The 26,390-nt window shown below is 35.9% G+C and overlaps 1 protein-coding gene across 6 annotated transcripts in view; it reads left to right on the top strand.

Moving 5' to 3' along the window:
- The window catches only part of LOC149787449 (protein mono-ADP-ribosyltransferase PARP3-like), a 44,224-nt gene extending 23,170 nt beyond the window's left edge, over window positions 1-21,054 (top strand). For all 6 annotated transcript variants that reach the window (XM_089973619.1, XM_089973617.1, XM_089973618.1 and 3 more), the window contains 5 exons: window positions 3,366-3,458; window positions 5,021-5,122; window positions 13,497-13,674; window positions 16,931-17,074; window positions 18,088-21,054. In XM_089973619.1, coding sequence (XP_089829745.1) covers window positions 3,366-3,458; window positions 5,021-5,122; window positions 13,497-13,674; window positions 16,931-17,074; window positions 18,088-18,260 — 690 coding nt within the window. In that variant the 3' untranslated portion in view covers window positions 18,261-21,054. The remainder of the gene's footprint in view (window positions 1-3,365; window positions 3,459-5,020; window positions 5,123-13,496; window positions 13,675-16,930; window positions 17,075-18,087) is intronic.
- The last annotated feature ends 5,336 nt before the right edge of the window (window positions 21,055-26,390 follow it).

Here is a 26,390-nt window from a genome sequence, read left to right as displayed (position 1 = left end):
TAAAAGTTCCTCCTAAAATTGAGCTAACATGACTTTTCAGTCTGATTGAAAAGTTTCTCTTCAGACCAAGTCACTTTTCAGTTGATGAAAGGGTATTTTCACTGATGTGTAAGTGTTTGTTTCATTGTATTGTTGATGTGCTTTTGTGTTTTGTTGTTGCATATACATGAGAAATGAGGGAAGTCTTGTTTCAGAAAGAGGAAACCACAGGAGATGAAAGGACTGTACCAGACTTTTGCCTATGCTTGAAACAGTTGTTGCAAATAGGCAAAAGTTGATGGCCCAAATTTCTGTTGAACTATATATATTCTATGTTAAAAAGATATACCTAATTCTACCTCATTGAAAAATTATCAGAAATATAATTATTTTTATTTATTTTGTTTTCATCCATTAAGTAGTGGCACAAATTTTAAGTACATTTTTATCTCTTTATCATTTGTATTTTGTTGAAAATATAAATAATAGGTGAACATAAAAAGAATGTAAATATGTAAATTTCATTACTCTCCAGTGTTTTCAATCATAACCAAGAAATTGAAATTGTAAATCCAAGTTTCCTAAAAAAGGTATACTCATATTCAGAATGGATAATAAAATAAAGTAAGCACAATTTAATGTTACTATGGATTTTGTGCACCTTTTAGATGACAATAGTGACAAAGATGCATTTTTATGGCTTGATGTACATAGAGGTTGAAATGCCGAAGGACTGAAATTTTTATCAAAATATTAAACATTTGATTATTTGAGAAAGCCTTTAATAATGTAAGTAATGTATATGTGAATTTTCCATGTTTGTTTATTTATTGATGTTCAGACAATTCCTTGCTTAACATCGTAACTTTTAAGCTGATCACTCCTTGATACATGACATCGTAACTTTTAAGCTGATCATTCCTTGATACATGACATCGTAACTTGTAAGCTGATCACTCCTTGTTACATGACATCGTAACTTGTAGGCTGATCACTCCTTGATACATGACATCGTAACTTGTAAACTGATCACTCCTTGATTCATGACATCGTAACTTGTAAGCTGATCACTCCTTGTTACATGATATTTTAACTTGTAAGCTGATCACTCCTTGTTACATGACATTGTAACTTGTAAGCTGATCACTCCTTGTTACATGACATCATAACTTGTAAGCTGATCACTCCTTGTTACATGACATCGTAACTTGTAAGCTGATCACTCTTTGATACATGACATTGTAACTTGTAAGCTGATCACTCCTTGTTAAATGACATTGTAACTTGTAAGCTGATCACTCCTTGATACATGACATCGTAACTTGAAAGCTGATCACTTCTTGATGCCGGACATCGTAACTTGTAAGCTGATCACTCCTTGATACATGACATCGTAACTTGTAAGCTGATCACTCCTTGATACATGACATCATAACTTGTTATCTGATCACTCCTTGATACATGACATCGTAACTTGTAAGCTGATCACTCCTTGTTACATGACATCGTAACTTGTAAGCTGATCACTCCTTGTTACATGACATCGTAACTTGTAAGCTGATCACTCCTTGATACATGACATCGTAACTTGTAAGCTGATCACTCCTTGATATATGACATCGTAACTTGTAAGCTGATCACTCCTTGATACATGACATCATAACTTGTTATCTGATCACTCCTTGATACATGACATCATAACTTGTAAGCTGATCACTCCTTGATACATGACATCGTAACTTGTAAGCTGATCACTCCTTGATACATGACATCATAACTTGTTATCTGATCACTCCTTGATACATGACATCGTAACTTGTAAGCTGATCACTCCTTGATACATGACATCGTAACTTGTAAGCTGATCACTCCTTGATACATGACATCATAACTTGTTATCTGATCACTCCTTGATACATGACATCATAACTTGTTATCTGATCACTCCTTGATACATGACATCGTAACTTGAAAGCTGATCACTTCTTGATGCCGGACATCGTAACTTGTAAGCTGATCACTCCTTGATACATGACATCGTAACTTGTAAGCTGATCACTCCTTGATACATGACATCGTAACTTGTAAGCTGATCACTCCTTGATACATGACATCATAACTTGTTATCTGATCACTCCTTGATACATGACATCGTAACTTGTAAGCTGATCACTCCTTGTTACATGACATCGTAACTTGTAAGCTGATCACTCCTTGATACATGACATCGTAACTTGTAAGCTGATCACTCCTTGATATATGACATCATAACTTGTTAGCTGATCACTCCTTGATACATGACATCGTAACTTGAAAGCTGATCACTCCTTGATACATGACATCATAACTTGTTAGCTGATCACTCCTTGATACATGACATCGTAACTTGTAAGCTGATCACTCCTTGATATATGACATCATAACTTGTTAGCTGATCACTCCTTGATACATGACATCGTAACTTGTAAGCTGATCACTCCTTGATGCATGACATTGTAACTTGTAAGCTGATCACTCCTTGATGCCTGACATCATAGCTTGTAAGCTGATCACTCCTTGATACATGACATCTTAACTTGTAAGCTGATCACTCCATGATACATGACATCGTAACTTGTAAGCTGATCACTCCTTGATACATGACATCGTAACTTGTAAGCTGATCACTCCTTGATGCATGACATCGTAACTTGTAAGCTGATCACTCCTTGATGCATGACATCATAACTTGTAAGCTGATTACTCTTTGATACATGACATCATAACTTGAAAGCTGATCACTCCTTGATACATGACATCATAACTTGTTAGCTGATCACTCCTTGATACATGACATTGTAACTTGAAAGCTGATCACTCCTTGATACATAACATGGAACTTGTTGAAAGCATCGATAACAGTGGTGAACTTTTTGAAGTTGAAGATTGTTATTGCATTAAAAGAAATAATAATGATTTATTTCATAATGGTAGTTCTTGAGACCATCATCTACTTTCTTACAGTATGCATGTATGTATCTAACTAGCCAAAAAACAAAGTTTACTCCTTTGAACAAAATAATAACAAGTGTTATGTTTTTAAAATACTCTGATAATATCAACCATATTTAACACACAGGGAGAATAAAAACATAGATCTGAGCACAAACGAAAATATTTGACAAAGAAACAGATTTTACAAAATATAATAACATGTATGTCATAAATATTAGCTTATAGCCCATTGGTCCCCTGACTTTTAACAGGACAACCTAAAGTATGATGTAGTGGATGACCTTTCATTTGGGTTTTGGACTTTCTTTAGAAGTGCTTTATAAGATATGGACAACTGTGTACAAAACACATCTTTGTATGAAACTAAAAGATTCTGTTTCCTATATTTTTAGGCAGAGGATGAGGTGCCCCATCCACTGGATGTTAATTATGGACTGCTGAAATGCAAGCTGGAGCCATTGGCACCCAAATCAAAGGAATTCAAAGTAAGTGTCTTGTTTCTTTGTGCTTTAATATGCAGGATGAGTCAGCTTCCATGATTTGTATGTTAACATCCTTACTGTCTTCAAGACAAATGGTATATTCAGGTATTTATTCCTTGTTGCACATTGTTAGGGGTCATTTAAACTGTTTCATTCTTTAGGGACTGTCTTCAGTTAAGTTAGTGTTGGTTCTAATTTATTCATGCATGAAGAGATGTGAATAAAATAAATGAAGCTAATTTCAATGTCAAGTTATATATTTCCTATTTTGAAATAAAATTTTAAACACACTTGCAAAAAATCTCTTGCAAGAAATTGTATGCTCTTTTCTTTTTGAGCCAGCAGTATCAGAACTACAAGTAGCACAATGCTTGCATCAGTTTAAGGCTTTACTGGACAAAGTTTGTGTCAGGTTGTTGTTGTTGTTGTTGTAGGGTTTAACGCCATTTTTCAGCACACGATAGGCTATACATGGCGTCCAGTATTAATGGTGGAGGAAGAACCTGGGAAAACCCTGGAAAGAACCACCGACCCATGAGAAGCTACTGGTAAGCTTTCTCACATACCCACATTGGCTGAATCTGAGACTCGAACCCATGCAGACAGGTGAGATGGCAGTGGTCCGTAACGGACAGCGCTTTAGACCACTCGGCCACTCGAGGCCCCTTGTGTCAGGTAACCAGAAATGATCCATGACCATACCTGCCTTATCAAAGGGACAACTTGGGAGATACCATGCAAAGATGGATTACTGTACTCATTTGCATATCTCTATATTAAAAACTAGTCTTTTTCAAGGGAAAAAATTGATTGAAACAAAACCAGTGCTTTTCATGGGGAAAAAATTCCCATTGAATGAAACAAAACTCGTGCTTTTCATCAGACAAATTCCCATTGATTGAAATAAAACTAGTGCTTTCCACATGGGGGAAAAAAATAAGCATTGATTTCCCCTTGATTGAATCAAAACTGGTAAGAATATTGTGAAAATTTTATGAAAATGGAATGATAATTGTTAAAACTTTGAGTTGAATTTGTGTATACTTTATATGGTAAATTCTCTCCTTTTACCTTACCTGTATGAACAAAGTATTGTGTGGCCTACCTGGTTTGGCAAGAATGTGTCTGGCCATCCATTTATATAATGCTTCATACATATAAGCTCGCAATCAATTTGTTAATGTTCCTTTATAATCTCTGTTATACATTAGTTGATTGACAGACACTGCTCTTGGTTATGGGGTCAATTTATTTACATGTTTTCTGTAATATTAGTTATATGTAGTATACCATTCTATTTTTATCTCTTTGCAGAAGTGTGAAATTTATATTAAATGCGATGAAAATGTTAAATATATAAAGACCTGAATGTTACATTTGGTAAATTCTCTCTTTTTCTTACTTTCTTGGGTCAGCTGTTATCTGGACATCGAATTATATCATGCTGTCCATCAAATATTTAACAGTCCACAGTAATTTCTTCTGATTGATAGACATTTGGCCAAGGGGTCAGTTTATCTACCTGTTTTCTGCAATATTACTTCAAATAAGTAGTCCATTTGTAGATACTGGAGACGTACACAGAAAACACCAAGAGCCAAGGTTGGTGGTCAACACCTGGTGGGCCAAAGATTAAGCACATTTGGACTGTTGACAGAGATGGAGAAGTAAGTATAATGGCATATTTGGATATTTGACAGGGATGAAGAAATAAGTAGTAAGGCATATTTGGATATTTGACAGGGATGGAGTAGTAAGGCATATTTGGACATTTGATAGGGATGAAGAAGTAAGTATAAAGGCATATTTGGACATTTGACAGGGATGGAGAAGTAAGTATAAAGGCATATTTGGACATTTGACAGGGATGGAGAAGTAAGTATAAAGGCATATTTGGACATTTGACAGGGATGGAGAAGTAAGTATAAAGGCATATTTGGACATTTGACAGGGATGGAGAAGTAAGTATAAAGGCATATTTGGACATCTGACAGGGATGGAGAAGTAAGTATAAAGGCATATTTGGACATTTGACAGGGATGGAGAAGTAAGTATAAAGGCATATTTGGACATCTGACAGGGATGGAGAAGTAAGTATAAAGGCATATTTGGACATTTGACAGGGATGGAGAAGTAAGTATAAAGGCATATGTGGACATTTGACAGGGATGGAGAAGTAAGTATAAAGGCATATTTGGACATTTGACAGGGATGGAGAAGTAAGTATAAAGGCATATTTGGACATTTGACAGGGATGGAGAAGTAAGTATAAAGGCATATTTGGACATTTGACAGGGATGGAGAAGTAAGTATAAAGGCATATTTGGACATGACATGGATGGAGAAGTAAGTGTAAAGGCATATTTGAACATTTGACAGGGATGAAGTAAGTGTAAAGGCATATTTGGACATTTGACAGGGATGGAGTAGTAAGTATAAAGGCATATTTGGACATGACATGGATGGACAAGTAAGTATAAAGGCATATTTGGACATTTGACAGGGATGGACAAGTAAGTGTAAAGGCATATTTGGACATTTGACAGGGATGGACAAGTAAGTGTAAAGGCATATTTGGACATGACATGGATGGAGAAGTAAGTGTAAAGGCATATTTGGACATTTGACAGGGATGGAGAATTAAGTATAAAGGCATATTTGGACATCTGACAGGGATGGACAAGTAAGTGTAAAGGCATATTTGGACATATGACAGGGATGGACAAGTAAGTATAAAGGCATATTTGGACATGACATGGATGGAGAAGTAAGTATAAAGGCATATTTGGACATGACATGGATGGACAAGTAAGTATAAAGGCATATTTGGACATTTGACAGGGATGGAGAAGTAAGTATAAAGGCATATTTGGACATTTGACAGGGATGGGCAAGTAAGTATAAAGGCATATTTGGACATGACATGGATGGACAAGTAAGTATAAAGGCATATTTGGACATTTGACAGGGATGGACAAGTAAGTGTAAAGGCATATTTGGACATTTGACAGGGATGGAGAAGTAAGTGTAAAGGCATATTTGGACATGACATGGATGGAGAAGTAAGTGTAAAGGCATATTTGGACATTTGACAGAGATGGAGAAGTAAGTATAAAGGCATATTTGGACATCTGACAGGGATGGACAAGTAAGTGTAAAGGCATATTTGGACATTTGACAGGGATGGACAAGTAAGTATAAAGGCATATTTGGACATGACATGGATGGACAAGTAAGTATAAAGGCATATTTGGACATTTGACAGGGATGGAGAAGTAAGTATAAAGGCATATTTGGACATTTGACAGGGATGGGCAAGTAAGTATAAAGGCATATTTGGACATGACATGGATGGACAAGTAAGTATAAAGGCATATTTGGACATTTGACAGGGATGGAGAAGTAAGTATAAAGGCATATTTGGACATTTGACAGGGATGGACAAGTAAGTGTAAAGGCATATTTGGACATTTGACAGGGATGGACAAGTAAGTGTAAAGGCATATTTGGACATTTGACAGGGATGGACAAGTAAGTATAAAGGCATATTTGGACATTTGACAGGGATGGAGAAGTAAGTATAAAGGCATATTTGGACATGACAGGGATGGAGAAGTAAGTATAAAGGCATATTTGGACATTTGACAGGGATGGAGAAGTAAGTATAAAGGCATATTTGGACATTTGACAGGGATGGAGAAGTAAGTGTAAGGCATATTTGGACATTTGACAGGGATGGAAAAGTAAGTATAAAGGCATATTTGGACATTTGACAGGGATGAAGTAAGTGTAAAGGCATAGTAAGAAAATTGACAGGAAGTAAGTATAAACTCATATTTGGAGGAACATTTATTAGAATTGAAAGGTTTAACTCATTAACCCCTGGTGCTGGGTTTATGCGTCAGGAGGTAGTAGCCTACTGTTGAGCTCTGTAGCATCAATGTCATGTATGATACACTAAAGTGGGTGGTATTATAGAAAGGTAGACAGATGTAGCTCTACAGTGATGCCAAATAATCTGGATGTTCTTGTTGCACTACAAAATACAGAGGGAAAAACCTAAAAAATTTACCCAATTTTTTTCCACCCAAAATTCGCTCATGGTAGGAATCCGATTTTTAGTCTTGATTTTAGACTTTTTGGCAGACCAGTCTGAACTGCATACAGACAGATGAACCTTTACAGAAAGTAGGATAAGATGGGCATTTGGAATAAAGAGTGGTCTCAATATGGAAATGATGAGACCGTTAAGTAAAAAAAGAAAAGATCTCCAATTTTTACCCTTCTGTTCAGACACGAATGAAATAGCCAATGAAAAATGATGTTTCTAACACAACTAGGCATTACGTTAATGGGAAGTTTCTTGGAAGTCGATGTATTAGGATGTATTCAGAAATAGCCCCCAAAATGTGTTTCCTGTTCAAAATTCAGGCGAAAACGACAAAAACCTCCAGGGGTTAATGAGTTAATAAATGACTTTTTTCCACTTGCAAACAATGTTTGTATGACAGTACCATACAAACTAGTAATATAGGTAGACATCAACTTTGAATTGCAGAAATAAATAAATGTTGGAAAGGTGCATAGATTTCACGTAATAATTGTTAAGAGCATTTTGTGTTTTGGTACTTATTTCATTATCAATTTCTGAAATGACAAGAAAATGATAACACATGTATACACATTAATGATACAGAGATACATTTTGAAAAATTGGTTTAGAATATCAGTTTTCTTTCTTTTGTTTATCATAAATGTTACATGTATACAGCGTACTGAATGGGACTATAACAACATGGTATTGTTTCCTTTACATTTTTAAAATCATTTTCTACTTCTTTTTCAAAGCAAAATTATTATTATTTGTAATGTTCTGGCATGTGATTAAAAAAGTACTGTTGTTCATATACTCTTCTCTTTGATGAAGATATCACTCTAATGACAATGTCTTCTGAAACAGACACATGTATATTGAATTAACTTTGTACGGTTTGCTGCATCAACAGCATGTGTGGATGCATCAGTTGGATTGAAAAATTATGATCTTCCTAAAAAAAATTAAGATCCATTAGAATTAGAAATGTTTTTTACTCTTTATTTGATAATTATCAATTGTATTGTGGCTTGCAAGAAGTTACATCTTCCAAATGGCAGTCTGTGTAATGTATTAGTTGTATTGTGGCCTGCAAGAAGTCACATCTTCCAAATGGCAGTCTGTGTAATGTATTAGTTGTATTGTGGCCTGCAAGAAGTTACACCTTCCAAATGACAGTCTGTGTAATGTATTAGTTGTATTGTGGCTTGCAAGAAGTTACATCTTCCAAATGGCAGTCTGTGTAATGTATTAGTTCTATTGTGGCTTGCAAGAAGTTACACCTTCCAAATGGCAGTCTGTGTAATGTATTAGTTGTATTGTGGCTTGCAAGAAGTTACATCTTCCAAATGGCAGTCTGTGTAATGTATTACTTTGATAAACATTCCCTTCATCTTGTCCCAGTAATTCACTCTCAGATGCTGTGTAATGTCACATTTGTAGATTATAGCTTTTCTGTCGAATATATTGCCCAGTTATATCATCAGGAAATAGCCTCCACTACTGCCAAATCCTGCCATCCTTGAAGGAAGAAAAAACGTTATTCGATAAGTATATCATATCAATAAACAGAAACAAGTCTTCAGATTATCTCCCTTTGTTTCTACTCGGTAGCCACCAGTATCCCAGATGTTTACCAGTTTCAACTTTTGCCCATACACCTCTGGAATGTAGTTTCATTTCTAATAGTATTCAGACTACTATCAAAATATTTGAATGGTTTAGAAATTTAAAGGATTGTTAACCATTGAGAATAAAACATTTGGGATTTTGTTTGTGAATTTATTTGTACATCTGTGATTCATTATTTACATGTGGCATCAATCTGTAGGACTTGCATGTCATCTTTCACCATTGTATCTTGAATTTGTGACGTAAACTTTGCAGTTTATTCATAATTTTACAGGTTTTCTCAGTATGCAAGTTTTGCCTATTTGAATATACTTTGTATATATTTTATATAAACTCTTTTCTCTCTATCATTTTAAAAATGTTGATAAAGTGCAAGAAATGCAAGCACATAAAAGTAACAGAATACACCAATAAGATATTCTGTGTGTGCACAAAATGTTTTTCATCACACCCATGCTATGTGTGGTCCAGTGGGATATATCTAAACGTTTTAAAGAAACTGCTTAAAGGCCAAGAAAAGTAGTCGTGTTATATATCATCAGAATAGGATGTTTTGAGCTTTCATCTAAACTCAGAAAAAAATAATGAGCTTTACGGGGATGTAGTGATGCTACTCCCACCCCACTCATGGTGAAGTTTTCCCAGAACTACAGCAATGGCAGTGACGATCACTTCTGATCCTGTGGAATCTGTTGAAAGCATTGCTACCCATGCCTTGTTGGAGTCTCATATGCGACATCTTATACAAGATGCTTTGACATCATCAGTGTGTGAACAAATTTGAGGAAACTGTGACAGTTTTTCTACCATTCTGGCAGCCCACTTTTGGCATAAAGCACACACCACCACCACATAGAGCCAACCCATGCATGGCCATAGTGCAGTTAAACTGGGCATGTGTGAATGCAATCTGACCAACCAGTCCAGCCATCCAGTCAACCTGATATACAACTCATTGCACCAGATCAATATAGCAGACCAGACTGATCTGCCTGTGCAGCCTGACCTGACCAGTCATTAATACCAACATTCTCCAGCTGGACCACATTCCATGCTAGATATGGCACCACTGGCTTTGTTACCATAGTTGGAAAGCCTGCCAAGTCTTACTGAAATGACCCTTCAGTTATGGATTCTCCTTAAAGCACATACCTCATCTCAACCTTATCAGGGATCATACCTGAGAAGGGATGATCATCAGCATAAATCACATGGGTACATCTCAGCTGCAACAGCCATTATTGTAGCCAGGTAAACTGTTGGTGGCATCTTTTACAGGTAAGCCAGGATAGGGGCAGAGAAAATAGAATTTCTCCTCCCACAAGACTCCTGCCAACATACAATATCTTGCCATACCTCCTGCCTTTCAGCAACCCTCGTGTTGGCATCAGACTCCATTTATTTCACCAGAATTGGTTCAGCCTCCTGCCAGCCAAAACAGTTGGGTGATCCAAGTCTTTTCAAATGGATCTTGTTTAGCCCCCATTCCTGCTGTCATCCCATTTGAGGAGATCCCAAGTGATCCCACAAAGGTGATCATGTTACATAAGGAGATACAGTATTTGCTTGGAAGGTGGGTGGCAGAAACAGTCCAGAAACAAGACTTGTTGGACTGTTTCTCCCAGACTTTTTCTGGTCCTGAAAGCTAATGGAAAATTGAGACCAGACAGACTTTAGCCAGGTGAACAAGTTTATTGCTACCCCAAACTTCAGAATGGTGATAGCAGTGACCATTCACCTGTTGGTGCAATGCAACAGTCATGCCTTTAATCTTGATCTGTTCATAGCAGGTCTCCATATATTTGTACATGGTATTTTACAAGTTATTTCACTTCATCTACTACAGGGCATTGGCTGTGTACCAATTCATGCATTTCCCCTTTCTTCCTCAGCCCTTGGGCCTTCACCAGAATGTTAGACTGCAACATAACCCAGTTCAGGATGTCCTCTTTTCTGACAGTGGTATACATGGACACTATTCTGAAAAACACTCACTACGTTTTCTTTTAGTTCAGGATATCAGTGACCTTCTCTCCCACTTTTGCAAAGTTTAGGACAGATAGCCATTGTGGAAAAATCTAACCTTGTCTCTTTGCTGCATTTCATTCATCTAGGTATGGAGTTTATAACTCATCTAAGTCTGGTTTGTCTTTCTTCCAAATGCACAAAATGCATCCGAAACATTTCCTGCCAGAATGTATTTTAGCTGCTTTTGACCCTCTGCAGATGGCCTTCTAGCACAATGGAGTCTGGTATTAGATTTTTAGATTACCAGAGTATGACGTCAACCAAAATCAAATACATTCTGCTTCAGTGGCATGACATGGTATGAGTGGCTCACAAGGAGAACACCTTTTGGACGCTGCACAAGAGGAAGTTAAAATCACCATTTTATCAGGTTCAGGGGGCACACTGGCTGCCATGCTTCTAGATGGTCAGTGACAACTGGATGGTGCAAGAGAAGGCTCTTCACACCAATCTCACAGCAATGAGGCCATTCTCGATGCATCATGCTTTTGGAGGGAGCACAGCCAAGGGATCTCAGTCCTGGCGAACTTTCTCTTCAGAAAACGGGACAGTGTCACCAGGGCTTATTATTATCTATAGGAGTTCCTTTATTGGTGTGTTCTGTACCATATACACATACAACTCCAATATATCCCAGGTAGGTTAATTGTTCTGACCAATTCATTATCAAGGAGAGGCCAACTGCTTCATATGCATTTGTCTGTCCATCCACCTGTCAGTTTTTGAGTTTATGCTTTATGACCAACCATCTTTGCTAGCCATGGTTCAGATATGTTAACCCTATCTACACCTCGGTGGATCGAGCAGATATTTCAGTGCTTGTACTAGCTACATATATTGGATTTCATGAGTTGCCTCCCTTAATATGTAATGCTAACTAAACATTAGTATTTAACAGCAGTGCATTGTTACATCAGCCAAAAATGGTGGAGGCAATTGACTTCAAAAGGATACTTTGTAAGATTAACATTGACAGTATGACTACATACCAGAAAGAAGCCATTACAGCTGTATTTGAGTGACAGGTCCATTCAAGTTGTGTGCTCCCTTTGTCTTGATCATGTAGGGACATTGCTCAAAATTGAACAACTTAATTTTGATTGGATGTGGTGGCTTGCACCACATCTGGTGAAATTCACAGACGTGAAACACATAAATATCTATTTGATCTGCCAAGGTGTAGATTGGGTTAATATAATTGAACCTTGGCTAACAATGATGTAGACCAGCTAGTGCTAGATGTGTTTGTGACATGGTGACACAATCAAATGCCCACCTTCTTCTCTCCATTCCCAGACCCATGATGCCTCATCATTCAGCAGGGAGAGGCTGTAGGTCTGTGTCTTCTCCCAGGAGTTTTAATATCAAATCTAATCCAGAAGATGAGGGACAAGGTTTACACAATAGATTTTGTTGGATTCTGGGCCAGTGACTTGAATGATCTCTTCATATCCATAGCAAAGCCCATGTGGCTCAAGGAACTGAGATCATTAGGATAACATCTGTGTACATGCCTGGATCTTGTGAGGAATGCTTTGTGTGAAAAAGAGTTCTGTACATAAAGAGAGGAGAATAAGTCAAAAACTACAAGGCCCTCCACTTTGAAGGCATATAAAGGGATAAAGGGAAGTGGCATGTTTACACATACAGTACTGTTGTCACATTGATGATGTTAACACCACTCTTAGCTTCCATTCCCCAATTAACTTTTTTCTTTCTCTCGTTGAGGACAAAAATTTAGCCCTTACCAGAATCAAATGATACCATTCCATAATTTGCAACATATTGAAATATCACAAAGGGATGATATTGGTTGCAACAAGGATCTTTCAGACATTGCTGTCAAACTCTCCCATCCTTTCCAGCAAATTCAAGCACTTTTTTACTGTTGTAGGTTTTGTTCAAGCTTAAAATGGTAGAAATATGGGATGCTAGGATCCAGCTGATGAGGACAAAGGGAGGTAATCCATAAGATCAATTCTGTGTGTATATATATATATATATATATATATATATATATATATTCATATATATATAGATATACACACATACATACATATACACATGATGATGTTTCTTTGTCATTCAGGAAGAGTTGGATTTGGAGGTAGCTGATGTTATTTCTTATTCTTAGTATAATCGGTTAAGCAATCTTTGAGAAATATAATTGTTTTAATAAAATTTTGCCTGAAGAGATTTAAGTGTTATGTTTACAAATCTATCTTGTCATGAATACATTTTGTGCTAATAAGGTTAAATTATCCTGGCATTTACAATTTCTTCCTCAGGATTGTAGATTCAAAGTCCATGATGATATAAAGGAACGCAAGCTACTGTGGCATGGAACAAATGTGGCTGTGGTGGCAGCCATCTTGAAGAGTGGACTGCGTATCATGCCACACAGTGGAGGAAGAGTCGGGAAGGGAATCTACTTTGCATCTGAAAACGCAAAGTCAGCTGCCTATGGTAAGATGTTGTGGTGCGCAGATAGCGTTATATTTTTTATTGATGTCCTGCCATGAATGTTGAAGGGATATATGGTGTTAGCCTTGTCCTTCAGTCATCTTGTCTGGCTGCCCTTCATACCTGGGTAAGTTTTGAGTATCATGTTTCTCAGCCATTGTTAGCCACAGAGTCCTGCTAGTTTTTTGTGAATACACTATTATCTGACAAAAAGGTCAGTGTGACCAATATGTCATGTAGTTTGTTTCTGAACAGTGACATAGTTCTACATGATGTACATGGTCAAAACTTTGTGTAAATGGCTTGCACTTGAGGTAAGGAAGAAGTGTGTCTATTTTCGGGTCAATGTCTACAGTCACTGTGGATGAAGGAAGAAAATGGTTTCAGCATAGTAATATTATTTCCACATCACAGACCGGGACCAAACTTTATGAATCGTTTACACATGGAGTAAGGATGAAGCTGATCAATTTTTGGGTCAACGGTCAAAGTTGTCAAGGTCATTGACTTGAAGATGAAACATGGTTTTAATTTTGTCACCTAAATAGAAGACAATTAAATACAGACCTGGCATAGATAAAATGTTGACTATTGTACTCTTAGGATGTGCTTTGCTGTGTAATGCAGAATCCCATACAAAGTAGATCATTATCCTAGTTGTAAACCTTCCCAAAAAAAAAAAGTTTCATTGAGATCCTACATCTAATGCTTTTTGCTATCCTGGTTAGCTGAATGTTTTTTTTTAACTTCCCCTTGTTCCTCTACAGCAGGGGTCTCAAAACTAAAATAACCACAAGAGCGCGACATGAAGACTAGTACATTGGCCTGAGGGCCACATCACTGAAACATTTTCATACAGTAAGACAAAAATGTTGTCAAAAATGAAAAAGAAAATTGAAAAGTAATGAAGTATACTATTTTGTTATGTTAATTGGCAAGGAATGAATTCCTTGCCCAAAACTATTACCCCACCTACATTATTGCCCTATAGAAACAATTCATTTCTGATGGCTGGTGTGTATCAGAAGTTAAAAAATGTGCACTATTAATTATTTTACGAATTCTGGGTATTTTACTGGCTGCAAGAAATAACTCCATGGGCCATGTGTTTGAGACCCCTGCTGTACAGTAACATTGCGATAGCTAACTATGACTTGGACCTTAGTGAGATTCATGGTTGAGGGAGGAAATTTGAGGTGGCTTGGTTCATTTAAGGTACAAAAGTTTGAATCTTTATTTTATTTCCTATTGCAGTCACATAATGATATACACTGACTATCTTACCACAAAAAATCCACCCTGACAGACTGTTTGAGCTTGTTTAGCTTTTGGTAAATTGTGGACTAAAGTTTGTATTCACTACACTCCCAGATAGAGGTCTTAAACATTTTGAGGTATAGGTGTTGGTTTTAAGTCAAGCCCAAAATCATTTATTAGTGATACAGGAACAGTAACAGCCATGCTTTGCTTTTATTTTACCAGTCACTGAGTTAATTATGGGCACACTGTGTACAATTGTATGCATCACACTGGCCTAATCACACACAGTCAGCAACATAGTGGAAAAAACTTTTGCAGGAATACCCTGGATTACTTCTCTTTTTTAACTATGTTGTACATTTTATTATTCTTTATTTAATTTTGGAGAGAGACATAACTATATCATGCCTCAATCTCAGTTGTGTATGTGAATACAGCTTCAAACCAGGATATGTAACCTTCCAATTCTCCATTATGGATTAGGTCATAAAAGATTTCCGTATACTCTCTTGTAGATACACATTATCATATCTATGTACAATAAAAAGATTTCACTTGTCAAAAGTAGTTTCTTATGAACCGGTTGCACTGAATGTGCCTTTTCTCATAAGGTGTAGATTTGTTTGCTTCATACATTTCTGTATTAAAGCTTTTACATCTGTATAGTGCATTCAATTCAGCATTGTTATAGCTGAGTAAATTTTCAGTTTATCATCTTGAAATGTAGCTAAAATTACTGAATATATTCACTTCAGACTACTTGTATGAACATACTGTGCAACACCACAAATTTGATGCATGGTAAAATGTGTGGTCTGTTTACATTTAGTCTGTCATATTGGTCCTTCAGTTGTGGAAGAGTGCATTTCTGAGACAAAACTGAGCTGCCCCTTAGCCATCACATGTCATAGGTAAACAAACATTGTCGTCATCATCTAGTATTCTTTCCTCAATTTTAAAGTTCTGCTTAAATCCCCAGTGCCACTGTTGAATGCAAAAAGTCATATATGCCAAAACCAGTGCCACTGCTGAATGCTTTGTTGTTGTTGTTGTGGGGTTTAACGCCATTTTTCAGCACATGATAGGCTATACATGGCGGCCAGTATTAATGGTGGAGGAAGAACCCGGGAAAACCCCGGAAAGAACCATCGACCCTCGAGAAGCTACTGGCAAGCTTTCTCACATACCCACATTGGCCTGCTGAATGCAAAAAGTCACATATGCAGAGGCGTAGCTATGATATTTTGCGCCCGAGGACGAACTATAAAATTGGCGCCCCAGCCTCCTTCCCGTTTAATCACATTTTTGAATATTACCCTTGTTTACTTATTATAATGTAATGTTGTAAGCCTCATATTGGCGCCCCCTGTACCTTGGCGCCCGGGGACATATGTACCCCCCTGCCCCCCCCAGCTACGCCTCTGCACATATGCCAAAACCAGTGCCACTGCTGAATGCAAAAAGTCATATATGCCAAAACCAGTTACGAATCATTTCCATCCTTCCAAACTTTAGTTGGACTGAAAGAATGGTGAATTTTATGATAAACAGTGTCATTGCAGCTTTGGTGTCCGTTCTTAATATAATTTGTGTAATGAGTAATAAAAATTTATATTTTGATTGAAAGAAAAATCACTAACCTGTGAGTAGCATATCATCCGACATGATTTAAATACATGTATAGGCATACAGCTCTTGAGGAAGGCTGTTACTAAATGACCAAAGGTAGCTGGAAAATATGGCTATCACTTCCCGAGAAATAATTGACTCTTCAACAGGTAATGTTGGCATCGAAGAATTTGAATTTAAAAGACCACCCAGTGTTGATATGTATTGAATGAAGGGTGTTGCATATTGATGAAGATGGTGTTGATATCATTTGTGCATAAAATTAATTAGGTAAGTTTATTTACACTTAAAGATTCTTGCATGACAATTTGGTAGCTACATGAGCAGTTTCCACTGGTTCAAAGATATAGTTAGTATTATTTTCTTTCAGTGAGGCCTGCAGGGAAAACAGGAATCATGTTCCTGAATGAAGTGGCGCTTGGAAAAGAATACCACATCACGATGGATGATAGTAGCCTTACTAAACCTCCATCTGGGTATGACAGCATTGTTGCCAAGGGATGGACTGAACCAGGTAAGGAATAAAACTGATGGCCTTCATTATTTTAATAATTTGAGCTGAGATCTTTGATTGATTTCGGCACATTTCTCTAGCAAAAAGAAACATTGAAGTACAGTACCCAGAAAACTATTCATGACAGTGACAACTGAAGGCTGGGGACCAGAAACTTGAGTCCCAAAAACATGAACTCTGTGCTGAAAACTCTAAGTTTGAATTCTGTATAATAATATGCATAGAGATTGTTAATCCGATCCAATGTAAATATCCTTCTTTGTCAGCAGCAGGTGCACATTCATTTTTGCAGCTTTGTAAAGGACCTTATTCTGAGGAATTTTCTACATGGAACTTGCATGTATTAATTTCTTCTCTGATTTTAATTGTTGTAAAAATTGTAAGAAATCATTTTTTAACTAAAATTTACAATAAAATGTCATAACATACACTGAGTGTTCTTAATGACCCAGATGTTTGCAACGGGTGATCTTGGATGTGGAGGAAACTTGATAATCAAAAAATATAAATCTTTGAATGGGTCATCCCTTATTCATGCACATATAAAAACTATGTTTGGACCTAGAGCCATAGAAGTGTAGATGAAAATGGTTGTTCATGTGCTTACTATTACCATCTAAAATACTTGAAAGAAAATTGCAGGTTTGTATGAAAAATAAAGCACTCTTATGTTATACCACTGTCCATAGAAGCCAAGGAGTGTACCATCTTATAGTGAGACTGCCTTATAGTGAATATTACATTATAATGAAATGGGAGCCATGACCATATTAGCCTTACGAAAGGAGACTGTTATAATGAAAGGTCATATAATGAGAGTGCAGTGTTTTGTCACATTTCAAATTTTGTCGTAATTTAATATAATGGTGAATATCATAAATGAGTTCTTTCTGGGCAAAGTCCCTATAGGTGAAGAATGTGGGTTTTTGGGAGGCTTTGTCTTTTCTTATTTCAAAATTACCATGACAAAATATTTCTTGTTGAAGTTTCTTACTGAAGACATTTTGTTTCAGACCCAACCAAAGACACCATTCTGACAATAGATGGGAAAAAAGTAGTGGTGCCCCAGGGAAAGCCCATTAATCAGCCAACTTACAAGAACAAGAGTAACTTCAGCCAAAGCGAATACCTCGTGTACAAGGAGAGTCAGAATAGAATCCGATATCTCCTCATGATGGAGTTCTGAAGAAAGACTTAGCAATCTTTTACAAGACACCAAAGTTTTGGAACTTTTTATGGATAGTTTTTATTGTGCTGTGAACTTTTAGACGAGTCTTGTTATGTTTGTGAGTATCAACATTTGTTTTAAGATACCATGACATATCAGGAAATATTAGGGTTGTCCTTTTTTGTGTTTGTCATCACAGATTCATCAATATACCTTCAGCATTGCATAGATTCACCATATTTCACATCAAAGTGATTCCATTTGCATTAGTGTTCCCCTTGAGGTCCATCCATAATCAGACTTCATCTTGCCTGACATTAAATTTGTGAAATTTTACCATTATATCTGGATCATAAAAGGTCACCATTTTTATAAAAATAACTCATGATCTTGTAAAAAGAGGACCACTACGTTCTGTCTGATTTAGACTATTTCAAAACTAAAATGATCTGCTTCAGTTTGTTTCTTTTATAAAACTTTTTGTCACTGCACATTTTACGGCTGTGCTGTGCTATTTTAAAACCATTTTTTTTTTTTTTAAAGAACTTTTGTTAACTTCCAAAAAGGTTCAAAAAAGTAAAATGTAACAAAGTTTCCAAATGTTGACTGGAATTTGTTACAGGATTATTGTATACTTAAGTAAACTAGTTTTTGTATCAGATGTTTTAAAAATCTTTAAGTGAAGCCAGAAAAATATAAAATTACAAACTATTTTTCTTCTGTAACTTTCAATACAAACCATAAAGCTCAATTTTAAATTTTAACAGTTTTAAAAAACAAATAAATATCCTGGGTCAGACAGCTCATCCCAGTTTTCATCACTGTTCACTTGAAAGTATAATGAGATGGCTCAAATTTTGGAGTGTTAGACGGCACTGTGATCCTTATGTTTGTTTGTGGTTATGTAGGTATAATGCCATTTTTAAGCATTTGCTATCCTACGCATTTTGGCCAGATATTTGATGGAAAAAGAACCTGGGAAAACCCTGAGAAGAACCAGCGACTCAAAGTTACTGGCAAGTTTACTGTGAGCATCATACAGAAAACTTACATGCAATATTGAAAACAAAACATGTCATTCCAAATCTTTAGGGTAAACAAAACTAACATTTACATCAGGAAGAATGCTGTATATTTGCCCAGCATAAGCATTGACATTATGCACATTGTGATGTCATCATACATACTCAAGGGATGAGATCCAGATGTATCCATATGACAAAAACATTCCACAAGGGGTGCAGTTTTTACCTCATTTTTACAAGTATATATGCAGATTCTGTATGCAGATACAGTCTGAGCAGGCCAAAAAATAAAAAGAGAATACATATTTGCCAGAAATAGGACTTGGCAAAATAAAATCTCGTTTTGCAGAAGCAAGTTGTGAGAATTTACATTCTCAAAGATTAGAATGGATTTTTTTGTTTAAACTTATTTTTTAATCTTCCGTACCTGAAAATTCCATGCAAATTGTTATACTTTCTATTGCATCATTTATGAATAATTGATTTTTGTCATAAGTATTTCCTGTGGCTGTTCCTAAACAGTGTTTAAGATGAACAGGAATGAATGTAGCATATTTTATGAAAATTATTTATAAGATATTAATAAAGATGCAAATTTAAATGAAATGCAATCCATCGATTTAACTAAGAATATAAGTACAAAATAAACTATGTGAGCTTTGTACATGTATATTGGTATGCTTATTTAATGAAATTTTAGAGAATTCATTTTTAGAGTGCAGTTAAATCTTATTTTGGTAACTTATGTGTACAGACAAAATGGAGTGCCCAGCTCAGTTGTTATTTTCACAGTTCAGTTTGATCTCCAAACATGTCAAATCCAAAATAATATACTCATAAAATTTGTATTTTTTGTTATATGATATTATTTATTTTAATTTTTTCATTTTAAGCCTTGTTAAGCATTTTTAAGTTGTTACTGATAGGCATTATGACCTGAAAAAAAGAAACACATCCTTTTAAAAAATACATTTTTTCTACCAAAAGATTACCTCAAAGAGTGAAATTACAAGCTTCTTGGAATTTAAGAAAGGATTTTTCAGAAAAGGTTGCAGATGATCATAAATTTGTTATGCTATTAATTTTGTTTAAATAATATGAATGAAAAAGTTTTGATTTAAAAAGATATACACACCAAAGTTGAATATGATTTGTGTGAACTCATTGACAAAGTTCTCTTATTGTCTGTGAATTTCTTTTTCTGTTTAGATACACAAGTGTCCATATTATAGTCTTTGTATTTTTATTTTTTGCTGAATATTTGTAATGTCATTCATGTAGATAATATACATTCCATTTCTTTTAGCTGTCTTGTGAATAGTTATGAAGAACTGCAGAAACAAAGTTATTTTTACAAGAAATATTGTTTTGCATCTGAATGAAAACATGCTCCTGGTTTTCCTTACAATGAGCAATGTTACTATTGTTTTGCATTTTTCTTTTATAATTTGTATTGGGTCCACTTTTGATGAAAGGAAGACATAGCAGTTACTTTTATCTTGTCAGTGCTGGCATTTTGTGGTAAATTTGTCAGTAATCCTTTAACTTGTAGGCAACATCCTTAGAACATTGGATGAACATGGTGTGTCCTGGCTTTAGATGGATTCAGCATGTAGGACCTTGCCTTAGTGTGCTTAACATGAAGATGCTGGCCTTCTTATCATTGTAATAGGTGGGATTTAAGTTTCTTTTTGTAAGTGGCATAATTGTGTAGTTTTCCATTACTGATGCTTTGTCTATGTATTTTTGTTCAGTGTTGGAGTAGTTTATTAAAAATGAAGTTAGAAGTGCTGTTTTGATCTCATCCATTTTGTAATTAAGCTTGTGCATGTACATACCCTTTAATTTGATTTGCAACCCTCTATGTTGTGTTGTAGAAGATCCATTAGTACAACAGTCAAGCCTGTCAATAGCAGTCACTCATGGGAAAAGGCAAAACCAATCTTTGCACACAGGTGACTACTTTACACAGGGTCATTGTTTAAAATTTACTTTTGAACAAATACCAATCAGAAAATATCCTTCTTCTTCTTCATACATTATCAAGATTGTTTTATATGTACTGTACATCAAGATAGTTTTATATGCACTGTACATCAAGATTGTTTTATATGCACTGTACATCAAAATCATTATTATGAGTACAAATTGTTCTCCCTCAAATTTATGTTTCCCAGAAGATTATTGCATCCTGCTCACTTTAATCCGTCCTAGAAATGAAAACATCATAAAAGTGTACACCGATCTTTGAAAACAATATCAGGATTCGTAAACTGTACACCGATCTTTGATTGCATTTTGAAAACAATATCAGGATTCGTCAGTTGCTCAACTCACCAAGACCAAAAGATAGTTGGCTTATGGCTGCTCACAGCAGAAGGCACATGACATATAGAAAATTTGCTGGGCGAGAAATTATAATGGCTGATGTAACCAGGTGACCACTGTACACAGATGACCATTATGACAGGTTTGACTAATATCAGTTTTATGTACCTCAGTCATCTATATTCAGTCATTTTGAGATCTGGATGGTGCAAAACGTCTAGTTTACTATTACTGCCTTATTTAACTCTGTTTACAATCAGAGAATTTCTCAAGAATTAGATTATAAAATCTTGAGACTGATTTGTGAGTATGAACATTAGGAGATACATTTGTCATAGCCTGCTCTAATAATGCAGAAGAGTTGTCCTTGTACATCTCTTTACAGACAAACTACTCTTCACTTTGAAAACTCATTTTTGTCTACTCACGTAGTGGAAGGTAGGCCAATCATTGCAGATAGGTCCAACTTACATTTACCTTTGTCCTTTACAGAACATTATAACTTAGTTATTTGAGTTGAACTAATTTTTAGGCACTATATTTAAACAGAAGGCATTTCAGTGAAATCTCAACAAAAAAAATTTAAAATGTTGATAGAGTCCAAATGACTATCAAAAAAGTTCTATCTCCCAGTAAATCAAAAACATGAACCACATGGGTGTATTTGCCTCAGTAAATACAGAAAAGGATGAAAGTAAACTTCATTTATAAAGTATTTTAAAAAGATGTGAATTAGAATTAAGATTAGCGGTAAAACCATTTTTACCACATGTCACTATTGACTGTTATTACTTTCACCTTCATAAAGTCACAACACTAACCATATATTATACTCATACTTACAAGTCAAATCCAACAATAAAATTTCATAGATTTTAATCTGCCATCACATAATGCACTGACAGATCTGGGTTCATTCAGTTTGTTAGGAGTAAGCAGTAGAGCAACACAGACCTTGATCTGCAAGCATATTATGCAATGGCAGATCAGGGTCTGTGTTGTTTGTCGTTGGACTCTGGTTGTGTATGAGTATATAAAGTACACCTCAAGACCCAGTTTCACTAACAACACTGTTATCCTCAAATTCAAAATTTTGGAAGCATTTGTGTATGCATGGTTTGGAACAAATAAGTTGTCATTGATCATCCAGCAGTCATCAAGGATTACGGTAAATACAGTATCTTGAATTTTCCTGAAAAAGAGTCATATTTTTTTCCCATTAAAATCATGAGGCTATTACTTCAAGTAGAGACATAACTTAACGTTTTTTGTCTAGATGATAAAGCCTTGATGTGTTCAGTTTTAAAGTTCAAGTAGAGACATAACTTAACCTTTTTCGTCTAGAAAATAAAGCCTTGATGTGTTCAGTTTTAAAGTTCCACCTAGTTTTTATCCTTTCTTCTATCTCTAAAAAAATCAGAACTTTGTCCACAAGCAAGATTATTTATAACGTCAATTTGAGAAGAAAATCAGATAATTCTGTTATTTTAAATTTCTGCCAGACTTGGTCAAAGACGACAAAGTTCATGTATGATTATGCTGTTTGTGGAGGGGTAAATTTGTGGAACCTTGATCTTCAAGTGCATAATTGTTACTGATGAAAAATGATTAATGTCTTATATATTTAGATACTGAATGGCTATTATGGTGGTCAAAATGGACATATTTAGGACCTGAATAGGGCTAAAACCATTATGTATATAGAGAAACTGCACAGAAAGTTAGGACAAATAGGAGACAAGTGAACCTTGATATTTATGCAGTGCAAATGTGTGTATGCAACACTGGGTTTGATGACTAAAATTGATGAAAATCAAACAGTGGTTGGAATTAAATACATGCAGACATTTGGCCCATAAATGGCTAATAAGAACAAAACACAATGATTCCAATAATGAATCAAAGAGAATGGGTTAGGGATAAACTAAAAGAGGCAGAAAAAGATATAATTTTAATATTTTACTGATGAGTTTAGGAATGAATCAACATGTATGTTTTTCTTCATTGTCAACAATCTGCTTTTTCACAAAAATCTAATGCACATAGAAAAGTTAACTTGACACAATAGAAAAGTTAACTTGACACAAAGAAACATCCTGGGAACTAGAGAATTCATATCTTAATGTTAGCTAGTAGCAAATTTGGTTTTAAATAAATGAGTATACAATTAGAAAATTGTTTTACTAGGTCAGATATGTAGGTTTGCATTTTACAGATGAGTGGAGCGGCAATGGGTTGTTGTTTAGAATGCTGTATTCGTGGGAAAGAAGAATGCAAGTTTGATTCATACATAAAATCAACCCTGGTTGGTTGTCACTGTGTTCCTAGGCACTGTGTGTACCTAGGCACTATGTGTACCTAGGCACTGTGTGTACCTAGGCACTGTGTGTCCTTCGGCACTTTGTCCCGACTTGACTCCAATAGCCTCTGCACTAATGAACCTTTGTGTTGTCTGGTAAAACACCTAACCAAATCTGAAAGGTTACCTCCCTTACTCCATTATATCACTTAATAAACTATAGTTTAATATTGATATGTTGTGCACTTTTTGTTGCATTAACAAATATCACATTTTGGTCTTTGATCAGATTTTTACAATCGTCAAAACTAATTGATTTCTTTTTACAAAAGAAGCCCATGTTGCTGAGTAATTAATTGTTTAAAAAGTATCAACAAATTAAACTACTTTCTTCGTAAGTGCTCCGTTATTAGTGAGGTAATTTTAGATACAGTTCTAATGTCAAGACCTATAACATAACAATAATGCCTAGCTCCTATTCAATATGATCACGACTGCTACCAATAGAGGTAAAATTGGACAGATTTATATAAACTATGACGTCATTCGATTGGAAACTCGCCTGTAGGCAAAGTAACCCTAAAGTACGTCACTGCATAACGTCGTGCTTCATCCGTTAACATTTTCTAATTTCGATTTGTTCTCCAAAACCTCTTGTAAGTTTAAATTAAATTTTTAAAGGAGTCTTTGACATGAAGACCTTTCTAATTTGTACCTTGATATTATTTCATAAAATATGACCACTCTCTACAAAAGTAGAAATACCTTTGGAAAATCTTGCATGTAAAAACCATGCAATTTGATCAAATTCTTAAAGAGATCATGCTCTCAGGAAGTATGACAGCTGTTACTTAGAAACAAGAAACATATTTAAATAACGTCAAAACAAGCTAATCACAATTGGACTGAATTTGACTTAGACATTCCTGACATTTTGGCCTTTGAATTTTGTACCAGTTATCCTGGTCCCGCCATAAAATATGTCTGCCATTATCTACAACAGGAAATGCTTTGAGTGTGTGTGTGTGTGTGTTTGGATTTTCAACAACGTAGCTTTTACAATTTTTCAGTCTTATCGCTACGATGTCTGCAGTGTGACAGTTTATAGTGATGTTTAGCACTGGGACATCATGCCGCAGACATGTAGCATGATGTCCCACCCAGTCACATTATCCTGACACCAGGCCAACCAGTCATAACACTAACCTCTTAATGTTGAGCACCAAGCGAGGCAGCTGTTAGTATAATTTTTGTAAGTCTCTGATATGACTCTGCCGTGTATCGAACCCACGACCTCCCGCATCCGAAGCGGACACTAAGCACTAGGCCACCGGAGCGGTCGAAAAGCTTTTAAATACTTATAAAACATAAACAGTAAACAAATGTTTACTAGCATTAACAGAGAGCATCCTATGATCCTTCGCCAAGGCCCTTCAGGCTTTTGCAAATCTATGATCCTTCGCCAAGGCCCTTCAGGCTTTTGCAAATCTATGATCCTTCGCCAAGGCCCTTCAGGCTTTTGCAAATATATGATCCTTCGCCAAGGCCCTTCAGGCTTTTGCAAATCTATGATCCTTCGCCAAGGCCCTTCAGGTTTTTGCAAATCTATGATCCTTCGCCAAGGTCCTTCAGGCTTTTGCAAATCTATGATCCTTCGCCAAGGCCCTTCAGGCTTTTGCAAATGAGGCCCATCCTTCATCAAATATGGCTATCGTTGGTACAACAGATTATAACCAAATTTAAAGAAAGTATCCGGCATCAAGGTCTCTGCAGTTTGTATAAATGGTACCGAAAACAGAATTGGACCATATTTGTCAGAGTCTATGTCCACCGCTCCTGGACAAGTTTTCTTGGCTAACAGCTGTTGCATTTAGCTATTACGTCGAAGTCGGCCAGGTGAGCTATCTCAGACCCAGTTGAAACTCTTGTTACATAATCTCAGTGACCACATCCTGATGTTACAGCCATTTAGCAAATTAGTTGTATCAAAGGTCAATGAATTCCGCCATTACAAAAATCTACTTTTCCAATACTTTTCTGCCTATTTTATAGCGTTTTACATGAAGCATTTAGAAATAACGACTATTCAGCTTTCAAGTTTGGCATACGCTTATCTGCCGTTTAATATCGACAATTCTTCCGACAATTAATCATCAAAAGTAAAATCGTTTCGAACAAGGCTTTGTACAGATGTCTGTTAAATGTAGAAATGATTTTCATCGTCTGCTCAATATCGCCACCGTTGCTGGCTTTTTTTTCTTCTTCAGACAGCAAATAAGTAAACTATCATACCTTTCCTAAAGTGTAGCTTGACACTTATAGTCCACCATATCTTTTGTATCAAAATTGCGTTATATTAAATACCATTTCCCGTCTTTTCTCGCGCACAAGTCTTATCCATCTACAAACTACACTACCGAGATTTGCCGTCGCCAAGAGAACTTTTACATTTTCCCACTCCACTAGTTCTCAAATGATTGTACTGTATCAATTTTC

Source organism: Sinohyriopsis cumingii, chromosome 11 (assembly GCF_028554795.1).
Source record: "Sinohyriopsis cumingii isolate HCF-2022 chromosome 11, ASM2855479v2, whole genome shotgun sequence".
Taxonomy (NCBI): Eukaryota; Metazoa; Mollusca; class Bivalvia; order Unionida; family Unionidae; genus Sinohyriopsis; species Sinohyriopsis cumingii.
This window is presented reverse-complemented; position numbering and strand designations above follow the sequence as displayed.